At 38.6% G+C, this 18,095-nt stretch overlaps 5 protein-coding genes across 5 annotated transcripts in view; all 5 read right to left on the reverse strand.

The window, feature by feature from the left end:
- The window catches only part of LOC134817435 (serine/threonine-protein kinase 3-like), a 38,917-nt gene extending 36,994 nt beyond the window's left edge, over positions 1-1,923 (reverse strand). The window contains exon 1 of the mRNA XM_063826580.1: positions 1,900-1,923. The gene's annotated coding sequence lies outside the window, so the exon portion shown is untranslated. The remainder of the gene's footprint in view (positions 1-1,899) is intronic.
- Positions 1-1,931, reverse strand: part of LOC134817536 (ubiquinone biosynthesis protein COQ9, mitochondrial-like) — a 91,937-nt gene extending 90,006 nt beyond the window's left edge. Inside the window, exon 1 of the mRNA XM_063826696.1 lies at positions 1,887-1,931. The gene's annotated coding sequence lies outside the window, so the exon portion shown is untranslated. The remainder of the gene's footprint in view (positions 1-1,886) is intronic.
- LOC134817457 (leukocyte elastase inhibitor-like) overlaps positions 1-1,937 on the reverse strand; it is a 99,529-nt gene extending 97,592 nt beyond the window's left edge. Inside the window, exon 1 of the mRNA XM_063826599.1 lies at positions 1,896-1,937. The gene's annotated coding sequence lies outside the window, so the exon portion shown is untranslated. The remainder of the gene's footprint in view (positions 1-1,895) is intronic.
- A 5,925-nt stretch (positions 1,938-7,862) lies between these two features.
- Positions 7,863-9,510, reverse strand: LOC134814089 (GAS2-like protein 3). Its single transcript, XM_063822110.1, has 4 exons — positions 9,350-9,510; positions 8,847-9,084; positions 8,506-8,658; positions 7,863-8,299 (listed from the first exon to the last, which is right to left on the reverse strand). Exons 1-4 carry the CDS (start codon positions 9,505-9,507, stop codon positions 8,159-8,161), a joined length of 690 nt encoding a protein of 229 aa, XP_063678180.1. The 5' UTR covers positions 9,508-9,510; the 3' UTR covers positions 7,863-8,158.
- Positions 9,511-12,533: 3,023 nt separating this feature from the next.
- LOC134820338 (GAS2-like protein pickled eggs) overlaps positions 12,534-18,095 on the reverse strand; it is a 53,597-nt gene continuing 48,035 nt past the window's right edge. Inside the window, exons 3-6 of the mRNA XM_063830606.1 lie at positions 17,895-18,000; positions 14,639-14,770; positions 13,238-13,390; positions 12,534-13,092 (exon numbers count right to left, since the gene is read on the reverse strand). Of these exons, the coding sequence (XP_063686676.1) occupies positions 12,952-13,092; positions 13,238-13,390; positions 14,639-14,770; positions 17,895-18,000 (532 nt within the window). The 3' untranslated portion in view covers positions 12,534-12,951. The remainder of the gene's footprint in view (positions 13,093-13,237; positions 13,391-14,638; positions 14,771-17,894; positions 18,001-18,095) is intronic.

An 18,095-nucleotide genomic window follows, 5' to 3' on the forward strand; every position in this document is an offset into this window, starting at 1 on the left:
TGAAATTATGTGGATAACATAACTCACATAGAAATTGATCAGGGTTCAGCAAATCGCTGCTCATATTCTGCATAATGACGGGGCTGGTATTTAGTCTTGGAGCCGGAGCTGTTCTATATGGAGTGTGCAGAAGATCATCTCTGAAGATCAACCCGGCGTTAACACTGGAGCCCGAACCCGTAGTGTACAAGAATCCTCATTTTGTTGAAACACCCTCAGTCCCTCACTCACAAAAGAAACTTGTTTGGGGACTGGTTTATTAGCCAGTCAATGTTTACGAATATAATAACTTTATTACATAATCATAAATGTATAAAATAAATAGATCAAATCTTAAACAGAATATTGAACAGAAGTTTAAGTGCGACTAAACTAACTAACTAAGATCCGTATTGAATTTATTGAGGACATGTAATGACTGATGTGATTTTAGATTTTAATTAAGTATTGTTCACATATTCTACATACTACCTAACACACATAGTTCACATATTCTACATACTAGGTAACAGTTAACACATACCTTAATTCCCAAAAATTTGGGCGACAAAAAATTTGAGCGGGCCTCTCGCCCAAATTTTTTGCAGACCAAATTAATTGCATAAATCTTTTCCGTCTGCTAAATTTTTTGCTAACCAAACTTTTGGCATTTGGCCTGTGGCCCTGAAATCTATAGAAAGATGGCTTTTTCTTCATATCCAAGTGAAATAATATTTGAAATTTTAGTTTTCTAATCTGTCATTCATGGCTTGACCAAGTAAAAAGGCTTATATTTTAAATGAATAGAAATAACTGGAATAGCTAACAGCTACTAATAAAAAATGGCTAGAGGTACGGATAGCTAGAGATTTAAACAAGATCTGCAAATGGATTATCATCAACCGTAAAGTCTGATCTACAAGCATCAGTTATACCCGACTTCTCAAAGCCTTTCCCTATGTCATCTGGCCTCCCTTTTAAATATACAAAAAGGTTCGTTGATCCAACGAGCGTGTACTTCACGGATCACTGTCAAGCGGGTATCAATTTTCACATTGTCTGACGAAACTCCTCCATTGAGCTGACACACTATGTTTTTCGCGTACCAATCTTCGTACTTATTGCGCATGAATTTCTTAGCCAGTCCATTGATAGATATGTCCAGGGGCTGTAGATGATGGGTCATATTAGCTGGAACTTTCTGTAGGATGCAGTTGTTGGCTGTCATCAGATCTTTTAGTGTCTGTGTGTGTTGGGCCCGAAACACATCTGATATCAGTAGCGCTTTCTGCTCAGGGTTGTTGATGGAGGCTCGAACTGATTCTATGTGGGGAAGGAGGATTTTCTCAAAGAACTGGACACTGGTCAAACCTTTCGACCATCTGGTGAGGCGTCATAATGATAATTGTATGTGAAAGGGGTATGATAAGATATGCTGAGTCGTAAATTTTTCTTATGAGTGGGAATAGAAATGGTAAAAATTAAAGAATGATTAAAACAACTTCACAATCACTTGCAAGAAACAATTTATCAAAACAATCGTACTTTCAGCATAAATAAGTCCTCAACTCAGTAAAACTGAAACTGGTCTAGAAAACTAGGGCCACAGCAGGGAAGAGGGCGAGGAGGGCAAGCTGCATCGAAACTGCTCCGTCTTTTGCTGCATCGTCACCTTCGGCTGCATCGTCACCTCCGGCTGCATCGTCTCCTCCGGCTGCATCGTCACCTTCAGCTGCACCGTCACCTTCAGCTGCACCGTCTCCTTCAGCTGCACCGTCACCTTCAGCTGCACCGTCACCTTCAGCTGCACCGTCACCTTCAGCTGCACCGTCACCTCCTGCTTCGTTGCAGTTGACAAAAGTCAGCATCCCGAAGAGTGCGAGTAGAATAAACAGTTTCATGTCGAGGTAGAGAACTTAGCTCAAATTATTTGTTATATAGTAGTGTTGAAAGTATTAAAACTGAAAAACTGAGTGTAAGTAGACTAAACTATCTGATTGAGAGACTAAATATCACTATTGTATATTTATCATTTTGTACTGTGCCATCATCACTGTATTTTTTTAGTAGTTACTGGGCGGATCGTAAATTTCATAATGTGAAACAACTCAGACTACCACCTACAGGCTTAAAATTGAAAGCAAAATGACTGGAATAATAAGGAATAATAATTAACTAAGGCAAATATCTAACTGAAATTTAAGCGGAAAATCGTTCATTTTTCGAAGAATTTGTGCCCAAATTTTCGGTCGCCCAAATGAGTTCAAATTTTCTGCCCAAATTTTTCGGGCTCAAATAAATTGTGCTCAATATAATGGCACACAAATTTTTGGGAACTAAGGTATATCAAATAACGGAGTAGTTCGCTGTTTATTAGTCTCATGATTGAAAGTATTTAACACTTTCAACACTACTATATAACAAATAATTTGAGCCTGAAGATGGCGTTGACGCCGAACATTTGCCCTTACTCCTAACTTCCTTGTTTCATTTGTCCTTGTCTCTGCAAACCGGATAATATCCAACTATCAGTGACACATATAGTTCACATATTCTACATACAAGGTAACACACATAGTTCACATATTCTACATATTAGGTAACACACATAGTTCACATATTCTACATACTAGCTAACACAAATAGTTCACATATTGTACATACTAGTAGGTAACACACATAGTTCACATATTCTACATACTAGGTAACACACATAGTTCACATATTCTACATACTAGGTAACACACATAGTTCACATATTCTACATACAAGGTAACACACATGGTTCACATATTCTACATACTAGGTAACACACATAGTTCACAAATGAGACTATTTTCGGGATCTGAGCAATTCTGTTAGATCAGGAATAATTCAGCAATTTGACATGTAACAGCTCAGGTTATTGCATTGTTTCATAGGTCCAGAAAAATGCAGTTTCATGGTTTGTTGTAAAGAATTCATGAATAACAATGGAATAGAATATGTTGTGACCACATCTCATTGTCAAAAGATTTTTATTTCCCGCAGTCTGACGAACGAATTGCTGAAAAACTTGATTTAATATTTATTAGATGGCATTTAAAATGATCCTATTGTCTATAATCCCTTTCAATAATAACTCATTATCAAATATAAAATGGCTCTTGTTGTCACGTACAAAATTTAGTACAGTTTCTTGTTAATGCAGCAGTTTCAATATTAGTCATAAAACTAAAAACAGCCAACTTCCCACAGTTCAATTTACGTCCAGTTTCTACTACCGAACCAATGTGTTTATAATGTGTTTATAACGATTTTAAACGATTTTAAATAATCCCCCTCCATGTATATAACGTGTTTTGCCTTCTGACCCATCAATAACTTGTTTCTGTAAATCTCTACCTGTACCAACCAAACTTGCAGTCTTGTCCAAAGTCGTCCCAAAGGACCGATTGTTAAATGAGACAATGTTATTGCTATTATCTCTATTGAGTATTGTTATATATTTAACCAAATGTGATTTTGTCGAGCTGAACATTAAACAACATTTGCTTCAATCTCAAAAATGACGAGCTGGAGGCGGGAGGACAGTCTTACAGGATCTAATTCGATGTATCAGAGCTACGCAGCTATAAGTGAGTTATAATGTCAAATGTATGGATAAGACTGGATCTGGAGAGGTAATTTTATGGCCTACGAAATAATTTCCACCAGTATTTTGTCGAGCTGAACATTAAACATTTACTTTTTGTATTGTTTATCAATGATATTCCTCTTGGCCTTTCGGATAATACTGATATTGTTTTGTATGCCGATGATACAAAAATCTGGCGTAAAATACATTCATCTTCTGATAATACCAATTTACAAATGGATATAGACTATCTCTCTGACTGGGCACTTAGAAACAAAATGCGATTCCATCCAGCAAAATGTAAAGTGCTTATTGTTTCAGGAAAGCCATCTTTATCTCCTCCATTCGCATATAATCTTGATGGCTCTCCTCTTGTGTATGTAGAGTTAGAAAAAGATCTTGGAGTCGATGTTACTCCTAAGCTAAGTTGGAATAGTCAGTGCGACAGAATTTATACTAAGGCCTGCCAACAACTTGGTATGGTCAGAAGAGATGGCCATATTGTCATTGATCTGAAACGTCGCCGGGCGCTTTACCTCTCCCTCGTTCGTAGCCAATTCGAAAATTGTTCCATAATCTGGCGCCCTTGTAATAAATCACTTAGTGATAAATTAGAAAGTCTCCAAAAGAGAGCTATTAAATGGATTCTGTCTGAAGAGGGCCGCAGTTATCCACCTGAGCAATATGTCAAAAAGTGCAAGCTTGTCGACATTCTCCCTTTGTCTCAAAAGTTTGACTTGAATGATCTTATTTTTTTCCACAAAGTTCTGAACAATTTAATTCCTGTATCGCTGCCTCACTATCTCTCTTTATATCAGGGCACTTCTCGACTAAGACGTTGCCACCTCGACAGTCTGTCTATTGTGTCATAAATTTTACCTAAGTTAAGTCAGAATTCACACACCTTAATATGTACCTCAAATAGCCCACTGGCAAAATCATTTTTCTACAGAACTCATATACTGTGGAATGGACTCCCTTTACAGGTAAGACAGATTGTGTCTACTAGTCTTTTCAAAGCTGAGGTCACTAAGCATCTATGGAAATGTTTATTGGATAGTGAAACAACAGCCTAGCCTAGTCTCTTTGCTCCCCATATTATTAATATTTTTGTTTTATTAATTTTTTATCCTCCTTCCTATACTTTCAACATCATATCACACTTCACCCGCACACCTTCTCACACATTAATGACCATATCAGACCTGTATCTAATGTATCTGGAATTTGACGTATTGAAATACCAATTTTGACTATATATCCACAGTTATTCACCATGGATTTGTTTGTTATTAAATAGTTTTTCATAAATTTTTTCCATCGCCTTAAAAAGGCAATAGATGGTTAGAAGTGGTAGGAATTGAGGACGGGTATAGTGGGTAGGTATGTTTTTCGTGTCACGTGAGTCATGAATTGTGTCACAAAGGAAAACATGCATTACCCTCCGCATAACCATTTAAATGCATCTTCTCTGCGCGCGGAGCAGTAATGGTGTCATCTCCACGGTTACCCTCCGCACACGTTTGCACGATTCGACGATTGTATTACACTTTCAAATGCGCGGCGCCAAGCTGACTGAAGTTTTCATAACAGTTACGGTCATGGGTCAGCGTACGTATGTAATTACAATAATTTATTCTGTTGTTTTAAATGGATTTTAATATAAATAATGTTGATCATTGATGCGCTACAAGTACAACTACAAGTATAACATACTAATTTCACGTTTTGTTGTGAGTTATTGGTGCAACAACCGACTTGGCTCCCGATAATGCTATTAGAAATTAGAAATTAGAAATTAGAAAGATCATTGCAAAATTACATGTGTCAGAACTCAGATCCCAATCAGTTAAATGAAAATTATTAATAATCCGTTATATTGTTGAACGAGCGTGCTTAATCACTTTACAGTCGATCTTCGAGATTGTTCTAAAATTGGAATTAATATATCAAATAATAGGTTAGGGTTTCGAATAGTCGTTCAGGGCCAGCTGGAGAACGAGTTGAAAAAGTTACGTGACAGTCGAGTGCAGAGTAATTAATCATCATGATCATCCTTTGTTGAACAAATTATGATGCTGATATCTTACTGGGCCGCGCTCAGCCTGTCATTCCGCCAAATCTATATTCGGCTATATGTTAATGAACATAATAGCCTGGGGTCCTCAGGTAACTGATATCATGTTGAACATTATTGTCGAGCGATTAATTTGTTATACGAAATGGACCGTAAATATTATTATGAGTTACATTATGATTACCTAATACGGATTTCAACCATTCCTTCACATGGCTTTTGTAAATTGTAATTTTAAATTTTAAAAGGCAATGCCTACGAGTACGGTCGATGGAAATCTAGCGTCCGCTAAACGGCGCAATTCTTGTTGGATTTAGATTAATTCGATGTAATGGGTCCAAGTTACTGCGGACATAGTTCACTATGTGTTTACCGTGTTTGGGTGCCCATCATATTTTACAGATGGGGGCGATATTTTGAACGATTCTATTTTTTATTCATCTATTGCTGTACTCTGTAAAATTTGAAAAGTATTTAATAAAAAAAACATTTTTTGAACATCCTTGATATGAGCAATTATAAAACTGGAATGATCAACATAAATCAACATGTTGATGTATCGCTATCACTCCAGTTCTGTGTATGCGGATACTAAAGTCGTAATAAGTTTGATATTTTTAGCACAATTTGATCGTACAATGTTAAAATTACCTAGTTGACGAAGTAGTGCGATATATTTTAATTCGAGGCACACAATGTTGTAACACAACATAATTTATATAATTTATAAGCAGCTTCTTGTGAAATTTCTCAATTTGTGCACTGTTAGTTTGTCCCCCGCAAGCGCCCTGCTCACTGCTGCTGTGTTTCAATTTTTATGGAACTTTAGAACGCTAATTATATCATAATCTGTCCGGCTTTTATATCGGCTTTATATAGCTTAAAGTGTGTGGAATATTCTTGCGGACACATTAGTAAAAAGTTGTATCTGGATACTATGGGGCATAGCATTTTCCCTTGGCAAAATTGAAAGAACGCTTCCATCCAATCAATGTAATCACAGAATGCTGTATTTTATAATTTATATATACCTGGTGTTCCTTGAAGTAACTGTGGAGTGACTTTCTAGGCAGTATGTCTACTCAGACACAGCTCACATAGCTTACAGGTACCACAGCACAGGGGGACTATAGTGCACTATAGTCCCCCTGTGCTGTGGTACCACAGCACAGGGGGAATATAGTGCACTATATTCCCCCTGTAACAGGTACCACAGCACAGGGGGAATATAGTGCACTATATTCCCCATGTGCTGTGGTACCACAGCACAGGGGGACTATAGTGCACTATAGTCCCCCTGTGCTGTGGTACCACAGCACAGGGGGAATATAGTGCACTATATTCCCCCTGTAACAGGTACCACAGCTCCTCCGTCAACTAACCTACTATAATGCTTGCTTACCAGCATACGTGTTGAGTGTTGAAATATGAACAATCAACTTCGCTCAATCGACCTTCAACAACCACGAATTCCCATATTTTTAGTCATTTTACCTTTTATAAATGTAATATTCATGCCGCCGTTTGAACCTTCCCCCATTCTGCTACTCAATTTATTCCGAGCTCCCGTCACTCTTGCTGCTATAAGTTTATTTCAGTCCCTTGAAAGTAGTTACACGAGCTACCCTTTTCTATGGGTTCTGTTTGTTAGCAGTTCACAAGCTGGGAGCTACGGAAGTATGGTGATAGGTGGTATGTGAAGGAAGCTGGTATAGTGCAGAAATAATGTAAATCGCAAATGTATTTAACATAGCTGCTAACATATTTCCGATTGTTGACATCGTAGCAGTTCTATCGAATTTTGTAAATTAAGCCTCAGCTACTTTCAAGTAAAGCAGTGTTCAGTCTCGCATATTGACGGGCCCAGGAAACATAGGAAAGCAATTAAAAGCAATTAATATATATTAATGGAGGCGATGCAAGTGTGTGCATTTTCATTAGCTGTGTAACGCTTCTAGCCTTGTTTAGGTGATATTTAATATTAATGATAATCCTAGGTTGTTCAAAAGACTGAATGGAGATCGCATTGCAACCATTTTAAAGCTATGCGATAGTTTTAGATTAATCTGAAGTTCGGATAGAATCCCCACTACCGAAAACATTAACGACCGATAGTTTAAGTTCATCATTTTCACAAAAATCAGATTTCATCATTTGCCCTCTACAAAGTACAAAATAAATCAAAGTTCATATTGAGCTTCAGAAGCAATTTTATAAACCAATAAATCGTCTATAAACAATTTGGACCACATAGCACAAGAAGCACCACGTGACATACACAACCACCGATACTCGTTTGCCATACACAGGAAGTCACTAGGATCGTCTGATGGATTTATACAATTAGCGACACTGTCCGAAATAGCGGGCCATTACAGACCCTGGTAAAAAAGACCCCGACCACAGGGCCTACCATGTTCGACCACAGGAGGAGGAGAAAGAGAGATAAAGACTGCGATAATGCGGAGCCAGGTTCCTATAATTCTTTAGTTACGGAAGATCTCGTAAGAAGGCTTGCCGGGCAGCTGGAGAATGGAGTCGATCTTCTGCTGGACTATCTTCCAGGCAGAGCCAGAGGTAAGGGTCATGGTCGTTTCTTTCAGGGCTGTCTTTGCTCCTCCGAAAGCCTGAAAAGTGGGGGTACTCAATATTAAAAAGTTAAAACAGTTTTTGCTCCCCTTTCAGTTTCCGTATGTATGAAAATATTTGCAGAATACAGCAGATTTATCTATAATTATATTACTCTGTCAGCGGTAACTACTTTGAGTCTTGAGAGTTGATAGATAGTATCTCAACACGTCAACACTGAACATGAGTACAATAATTCACGTACCGTTGCTGTGTGTTCGAACTTCTTGCCGAATTTCTCCTCGAGACCCTTGAAGGCATTGGCGATCTTTGGTGGTGCATCAATATCGGCAGCCATTCCACAGTCCTTTGCTCTCCTAGCAACTGCCAGGAGGGTGTTGACCACATTCATTTTACCCTGTGATAACGGTACTGTTTTAACTGTACACAAGGAAGCCTTATATATCTCCTTCCGGATATGAATATCATGGAAACAAAACCTAAAAATGTAGATGCTCATAAGTTTTAATCACAAAAGTAGCTATTAATTATGTTTATGAGTGGACAGTGGTTTTTAAAAGAATATGCAAATCGTGAAAAAGGTACCTTCAATTTGAGAAGATCATCGGGTGAGAAGATGGAAGACTCGGGAACCCTCAAGTCTCGGGCCCACTGCAAGAATTTTCCAACATTATCTCTAGCTTCCATGGACCTGGCACCGCAATCAGTGGCAAAGTTTTGAGGTGGCTTTTTGGGGAGTTGTCCTGGATCTTCAGCAGTGTTCATGTAATCGTCCACTGCCACTTGGATTTCCGTTGCCAATTTGCACATCAGGACTCCGTTCCTGGATTTCATTGGTTTTGAAGGAAATAAACATAAATATTGAAAGAATTTGTTAACATAGCATTCCTAACAAGCTGTTATTTGTTGACCATAGTGTCGCTTAAACTCCCAATAGTTGCAGGTCTACAAAAGGCGTCAGGTCAGGTTGCCGCGTCAAACAACGTTGAAAGCAATATACGTTTAGTAATTCCTCCTACCTATCGGTTGCTAACAACAATTAACACTTTCGAACACAACATTTCGAATTTTAGAATTTCTGAGCTAACCTGATACTAGTGATGAGGGTTTCTCTGTTTAGTTTTTCGTCCAAAATACCGCCCATCCAGCAACAAAGCTTGTCTACCATCACCAACATACGCTCGTCTTTGACATCATCGAAGGACATACGACGGTCATACTTGCCTCCTACCTTTCCTCGAGGCATTTTGCTTCTGGGATGTGACAAGTTATTGGTCGTAAAATTTAAATTGTTATTCTGAACTGCAATAAAATTGGGGAAAATTTTCAGAAATGAAATATTTCGAACAAAAGCACATATTCAGTTTCATCGAAACTGATTTATTTCTAAACTGAATAAAATGCAGAGGTTTTAGGTGAAATTTAATTCAAAATAATTCAAACTGAAATCGTATTCATTAACTGACAATAAAATAAACAACGTAAATATTACGCAAATTATAAATCAAACACCATATAATCTCATCGCAAATTTTGTCGAATTCGAAATTTGGTACGAAAGTTCCATATCATGCTGTGTTACTTCTAAATATACAGAATAGCTGTATTTATTGTGAAATTTCTTACCGAATTTTGATTTAAGATGTATTAAATTTCAACAAAATTTAAGAAGAGGAAATAAATATGTTTAATACGCAAAATCACGCCGTACGGGGTTGTACGAAAAAATGCAACAGCAAGCGGGGGTATTATAATTACCATCAATTAATTTTTCATTCGAAGCTCTATAGTTTGTAAAGCACTGGATTTTTAAAATGTGGTGGGTCGTAGAAACAACAATGAAGATGTCCTCAATAAGCAAGAACACTAAAAAACACTCTCGTCCGAAGGAAAATGTCGCTAATAGACCGAACCATTCATTATGTAAAACTTTTCACGGCGCAGACTGATAAGATTACCAGAAAACTAAAAGCGGTGTCGTGAAAGTATAGGCGGAAATATAGGCGGTTCACGTGACTGGAACCGAGGTTTGCTATTAGCTGAAACTGTTCCGACTGCAAACTGACTGGATGGTATAAAAGTGCAAAACAGTTTTATAGGAAACTTTATTGCAAGTTGTCGAACCAATGGGAAGCAGCCTCGTGACCCAGCCATCCTATTAGATTAATACATTACTGGCCCCGACCAATAGCAGCACAGTTGAGCTGATGTCAGTACGGGAGAGGAAGAGCACACCGGCTGTACACTGCCGCCATAAACTAATTCTGCGTTTCCGAGCACCGGCCGCCCAAGCTGGATTTCTAAAACTGGGGAGCTGGATTACTAGGCACACAAGAAGTTTTAAGCAAGAAAGACTTGAGAGCTGATTATTAGGCACAAAAGAAGTTTTAAGCAAGAAAAATGGAGAGCTGATTACTAGGCTCACAAGAAGTTTTAAGCAAGAAAAACTGAGGAGCTGGATTACTAGGCACACAAGAAGTTTTAAGCAAGAAAGACTGGAGAGCTTGATTACTAGGCTCACAAGAAGTTTTAAGCAAGAAAGACTGGAGAGCTGGATTACTAGGCACACAAGAAGTTTTAAGCAAGAAAGACTGGAGAGCTGGATTACTAGGCACATAAGAAGTTTGAAGCAAGAAAGACTGGAGAGCTGGATTACTAGGCACACAAGAAGTTTGAAGCAAGAAAGACTGGAGAGTTGATTACTAGGCACACAAGAAGTTTGAAGCAAGAAAGACTTGAGAGCTGGATTACTAGGCACACAAGAAGTTTTAAGCAAAAAAAATGGAGAGCTGATTACTAGGTACACAAGAAGTTTGAAGCAAGAAAGACTGGAGAGCTGATTACTAGGCACATAAGAAGTTTGAAGCAAGAAAGACTGGAGAGCTGGATTACTAGGCACACAAGAAGTTTGAAGCAAGAAAGACTGGAGAGTTGATTACTAGGCACACAAGAAGTTTGAAGCAAGAAAGACTTGAGAGCTGGATTACTAGGCACACAAGAAGTTTTAAGCAAAAAAAATGGAGAGCTGATTACTAGGTACACAAGAAGTTTGAAGCAAGAAAGACTGGAGAGCTGATTACTAGGCACACAAGAAGTTTGAAGCAAGAAAGACTGGAGAGCTGAGAGAGGTGGGGAGATGTGTACCTTAAAATCTGTGAAATGTGCGGATTGCTGAGTTAGACTTAGTGTGATCTGTCATCATGGCCTTCTGCCGCTAGCTTCCGTTTCTGTGGAAACCAAATACCGCTAACACATGGTCGGATGTCTTCACTTCGTGTGAGCAGTTTAACAAATTCCAGGGCTCCTAAAATAATGTGCCACCAAATGGGAGTAGTGGTGAATTTGGGAGAACTTTTTATTTATTTTTTAGTAGTTGCTATTTCTTACTCTGCCTCTAAAAGCTGGGTTTTGTTGTCGAATTTGCTTATAATATTTGCAAATATATAACTTATGTGGCCACATATATGAAGTACAAAGGATTGGGTGACTCTAAAAATGGTCTATATAGATTGAGCAGTGTCTTCAGTCTTATCAATACCAATGTTTAACATCCAAGTCTGATTATTTATTATATTTATAAAAATGGCACTGGCAGGCGCCTCAAGTCTTACATATCATTCTAATCTGCTCATGAAGGGTAAGATGTCTAATACTTAGGTTATCAACGGCCCGGTCATGGTTTACCTTTGAACAAATTGCTTTCAGCAAATAATAAATAGCTCGCATCTCACTGCAACCAACCTACCCGGCAACCATAAACTAAGCTGAGAAATGTTAGCTGTTTACAGTTTATTTTTTAAAGGTGTTTCTTGTAACGTACTTTTCAACAGCCGCAAATTGACAAGGCATTCCACTCGATAAATCTAATTACTATGTACTAATTCGGGCCTTGGACAACCGTTAGAATTATTGATAGCTTTTTGTATTTTTAACGTGTATTTCAACAAACTATCGCGCACTCCGACAACATACCAACATTTAATAGGTTGTGCTCAAAGAAGTAGGCTTACTTACGGGGTACTCCACTGTCATCAATTTTCTAATAGTTCATTTACTTTATCTAATAAGGTCTGACAAGGCTAATGTCTTTTAGCCAACTTCAGTAACATAATATATTTACCGTCCGTCTTTGCTATATTTCTGAGTAATATATTTCTGAGTAATATATTTCTGAGTAATATATTTCTGAGTAATATATTTCTGAGTAATATAAATGATAAAGGAATTAGTCGATTTTTGCACGAGACTCTTAAACTCAATGAAATAACTCCATTATATATCGGTTTAAGCCATAATCTAAACTTTCCCGATTCAGAATTTACATACTTTAATATAAACAATCACACAAATATTAACGTTATGCTCAGAAGTCAAAAATTTGTCAGAAATAAAGACCACTCTAGCTATAGCCCCGCGATAGTAAATTGGATCTCGGAAATGTGCAGACGGAAAATTTTTACAAGAATTTCTGCCACTTCATCAATCAAGTGGGCTATAAACCGGTCCAATATAAAAGTTTCTATATGATGATATGTACAGAAGGCTAATGACAGTTTGTTGCATCCTATAACTATAAGAGGTTGTCGACCCTGGAGAGCTCATCTTGCTAATTTATACACTAAAAGAACACCCACGTTACTCTTCAGCGGCGCGCAAGAGTATTATTTGTTTGGAGCTACAGACTCTCATATTAGACTCGGAAGATTTCGTAGGAAGGTTTGCCGGGGAGTTGGAGGATGGTGTCAATCTTCTGTTGAACGATCTTCCATGCGGAGCCGGACACCAGGGTGGTTTTCACTGTCTTCAGTTCACTCTTCTGGGTTCCGAAAGCCTGGCAAGATTTTGGTTTCAAAACTTGTTCTCATAACTCATCACTCATAGAAAAGTCAAAGTTTTTAGTATAAGCAAAATGTTGCGAAGCAATAACGAACTTGTCCCCTGTCAAAATCTTGATTAAAAGATAATTTAAGACGTACCTTGGATGTATGGTCGAACTTCTTGCCGAACTTCTCTTCTAATCCAATGAAGGCATTGGCAATCTTTGGTGGCGCATCAATATCAGCAGCCATTCCACAGTCCTTTGCTCTCCTAGCAACTGCCAGTATGGTGTTCACTACCTTCATTTTTCCCTGAAAGTTGGGAGGTTTTCAGCTAACTTTAAGGATTAACATATTTTTTTACCAGCTTTATAGGAGAGGGTTTGGAATTGCTAGAGTTTGCTGATGGTGAGGAAGGTGGAATTAAGCCCTAATTAATCCCTGCTAATCCTAAATTTTGCGTGTTGATTGTTGATGGAAGAAAGATTTGATTAGTATAGCCGTTTACCAACGAAATAACTTGTGTGCCTAAAGTTTGTCCCAAAATAGGGGCAAGGGGAATTTGAGGGGGTTGTGTGAAGCTCTAACCATGGTCCCAAACGCTGTGCTCAGTCTAGCAAGTTGGTTTACTAGCTGGTTACTAGCTGGTTACTAGCTGGGTACTAGCTGGTTACTAGCTGGGTACTAGCTGGTTACTAGCTGGTTACTAGCTGGTTACTAGCTGGTTACTAGCTGGTTACTAGCTGGTTACTAGCTGGTTACTAGCTGGTTACTAGCTGGTTACTAGCTGGTTACTAGCTGGTTACTATAGCTGGTTACTAGCTGGTTACTAGCTGGTTACTAGCTGGTTACTAGCTGGTTACTAGCTGGTTACTAGCTGGTTACTATAGCTGGTTACTATAGCTGGTTACCATAGCTGGTTACTATAGCTGGTTACTTGTATTGTACAGAGGTTGGAACAGATTGAGATAGGACCTCTGGATGGCGTGCAATGTAAAGTATGCGACTAAGCACTTAAAAGTTAGAGACAAGCCTACTAGAACTCTATGCACATGGATATTTGTATTTGTGGATGTGTAACTTTCGTCAGTGAGCTGAAGCCATGACTGCCTGGTTCTTGGTGAGTTACACTCTAGCCAGCATACCATCCAGCAATTAAACATATGGAATGAAGAGCGGAAGACCGTGCAGGGCTGTCCCAGGTGGTGTAACTATTCAGAGTGTAATCATCTCACATATATCCGGACAACCCCTAGCAACATATATCCGGACAACCCCTAGCAACCCCTAGCAACAAGCTTATAGACACCGCTCGGGAGATGTGTCCATGATTCAAGTTGTACCTACCACATGGCCCGCCCAAAATCCAGGTGTTAATGCAATCGGATATGTTCCTACAATTAGTGTGTCAACAACTTTTTCTAGACCGTCGAATTTTTGTGCAGGCTATAATATGCTTTGTCAGGTACCATTTGGTGGAATTATGGAAGAAGGGGAGGAGTGGTACTATTTGTCCAGTTAGTGTGATTTATTAGAATAAAATTAGAATAATTTGCTAACCTTGAGCTTGAGGAGATCGTCGGGGAGGAAGATGGAGGATTCGGGAACCCTCATTTGCCTGCACCAGTCGAGAAACTTGGTAACGTTCTGTCTAGCTTCCATCGACCTTACACCGCACGTCAGATTTACACCCTGTCAAATGAAAAGTTAGTTACCATAGTTACACTACTAGTTACCATAGTTACACTACTAGTTACCTTACACCGCACGTCAGATTTACACCCTGTCAAATGAAAAGTTAGTTACCATAGTTACACTACTAGTTACCATAGTTACACTACTAGTTCTTACACCGCACGTCAGATTTACACCCTAACTAGTTACCTTACACCGCACGTCAGATTTACACCCTGTCAAATGAAAAGTTAGTTACCATAGTTACACTACTAGTTACCATAGTTACACTACTAGTTACCTTACACCGCACGTCAGATTTACACCCTGTCAAATGAAAAGGACTTATTAATAATTAACGAATAATTATGAATGACAAATATTGAGACTTTGAATTCCTAGTTTTATAAGAATTATAAAACTAGGAATTCAAATTTTCAATAATCGTTTTCTTTCAGAAGCTGAATGCTATAAAGAATATTTTTCATTTTATGGCATCTTTAATCCTTTCTGAGTATTGTAAGGTTTGAACTTTGGCAAATACCATTTGGGAGGTTTCCCTCTAGAATCACTGATCCTTGGCGCATGGTATCTCAGTATAATGGCTATTCACTGGAACTAGTGGGTCCTGGCAAGCTGCCACACGGCTATTTTAATCAATAAAATAGAGTATAAAATAAATACTATATCGGACCTTATTTGAACGGACCTTATGTGAACGGACATAATGTTGAACGGACATTAAAATAAACGCTCACATTCTAGTATCTCTGGTAGAGCAGTTGATAATGATATCGTTCATTACCCGGTACAAGTGCAACTACGAGTTGGATAAACAACCAGTTGTAAGAGATCTAGAACTAGAAGATGTGGAGGTAGATTGATAGTAACTCCGAAGAAATGAACGAGGGACCGTTATAGATCAAGAAAGTGCAGAAGTGCCATAATATGATATTTATGATATCTAAATTTTATAATAACTTGTTTTTCATTGATCGAATGATATAGTTTTGTCCGATGATAGAAATTGAAATTAGCTGAAATTAAAAAGTTGTCATATCCTGGACAATAAGTTCGCAGTGGAATAATTTTTGAAACAAATTCAACGGACTTTAATTGGACGGACCTTAAACGGACGGACATTATTTGAACGGACATTAAGATGAACGCTATAAGGGCCTCCAGCGTTCAATTAATGTCCGTTCATATAAGGTCCGATAAGTTAGATACGATAGGTACAGCTGGTACACATTTCTTGCTCATTCCACGACGTTGACAGCTCCTCATATATTCTAAACTCCTGTGTGCCAATTAGTAATTCTCCGTCTGTGCTGTGTCTGTGCAGTTTGAGCCGCTTATGCGGTATCCTGTGTTACACTTAATATAGCCTGGCTTCAACGTCTGGGAATTACCTGTCAGACCTTGTTCTCAGACTGTTTGGAAATTGTGAAACTTGAGTCCACTTTTTGAAAGGCAAATCCGCGAAGTAAAGTTGATAAGTAGAAGTGGAGATGTGCACTAGTACCACTCCGCACGCATTTCACGATGCGCGAAAGTACTGCGGAGGACGGCAGAGCTTTCAACAGCTCCCGACAGACTGCACATTCTAACTGTCCGAACATACTGCAGGTGCTCACTGCTCAGGAATACTATCACAGCCTTCCAGAAGGGATTGCGGAGGAGAATATGTAAGACATATTTTATGCAAATCTCTATTGAGGGGAGGGCTGAGAACAACTTATAATATTCATATCAGTGTTAGACATCCTAAAGAATTTTGAAATTTAACGGAAAAGCAGCGGGCGATATAAGCAGTATGCTGTCAAGCTGACAAAACCATAGTTTTTAACACGACTGTCTCTTGCGGCCTTTGTAGCTGACAGTCTCCAATTCCTAACACCATAGAATAGCCTTACCGGCCCGGATACTGCCAATGTGGTATTTTCTGCAGTTCTGTGGAATGGAGAAATAAAATGCAGGTTGCAGTTCGGACAAATTGCAAAGTGGGCAGCCTTAACTTAGCGCAATTGTCTGTTAGATCATGAAGTTGTAAGCTGACATAATTTGCTTTAAATTGCGAAACTTGGCCAATTAATTTGACAATTTAAGCTAGTAGATGTTATTATATTAATATTTGGATGTAATTTATGGCTTCAAATTTGAAGAGCCACATTCGAAGTTGCAGAATTATTATTGATTATTCAACAGTGTCAAATTGTATAAGAATTTGACATTTGCCGAAAAACTGCAAAATATTAATGTGTTCTACTCGGCAGAAACAAAAAAGAAAAGAACAGAAAATTCTAGGCTGAGAGTGAGAAGGGAGCTGAGTTGCCATGCTAAAAACTGGGATAGTTTGAGGTTTCTGGTTTGGATGTCGGCATGTGGACTCCCTTACTAATTAGAGTTGTTTTACGGTATCGACTATCCGCTGTGATTCACATTGTTCAACAGCAGGGTTGTTGAATTATATTCGCACAGCCATTAAAGCTAACGTATAGAGCTAACGGACACCTCTAAGACTTATAGAAGCCATGCTATAACATAATTTATATTCATCCTTTTTGTCGGCGTCTTATGATATGAGCGGTCCTGGTTCTTGTAAACAAGAGTTAAATCTATATGTTATGTGTACTTACTAGTAGTTGCTCTGTTTTATGAACGACTAGGAAGAGACCTATTCGTGTAGCATGTGTGTGTTTCATGAAGGTACAAGGTAATCCTAAACAGAGAGGCATGGGCTGTAAGACCTGTAACTGTAACTGTAACAGTAACAGTAAAAACAATAACCCTGCATTCTCTTACATCCCCTTGTGACGAAGGCTAGCAAGAATTGCATTCATTCCATTGTAAGATTCTAAGGTTTCTCGCAGGAAGGCTTTAACTTTAAGGCCATTCTTCACTCTGAGAGTGTTATATTTACATGCAAGTTCACCAGTTACCTCATTAAGATCGCATCCACATGACTCAAAGAAAGCATATATTCTAGACTTAATTCGAGACTCTTCGATAGACCGCGGTACCGCATAAAATCAGAGCAACTGCACTCTGTACAAAATACCCGCTTTTGATAACCGTCCTATGTTATAATAATAAATAAGAATGAATTTACAAAGATAATTAAAGGGGGATGATTGCTGACCTGGGGGGAGGCGCTGGGCAAATCGTCGTTATCCTCGTTGGCAGCCTTGAAGTCATCTACACTCGCTTGGATGCATTCACTCAGTCTGCAGAGGGGTCCTCCGTTCCTGGATAGGGGGTATATCTCAGTTATACTGCATACCTTTCTACCTACCTTACTCGAGACACATTGTATCTTCCTACCTACCTTAGTCGAGACACA

Source organism: Bolinopsis microptera, chromosome 1 (genome assembly GCF_026151205.1).
Source record: "Bolinopsis microptera isolate Bmic1 chromosome 1, MBARI_Bmic_1.0, whole genome shotgun sequence".
NCBI classification, from domain to species: Eukaryota; Metazoa; Ctenophora; class Tentaculata; order Lobata; family Bolinopsidae; genus Bolinopsis; species Bolinopsis microptera.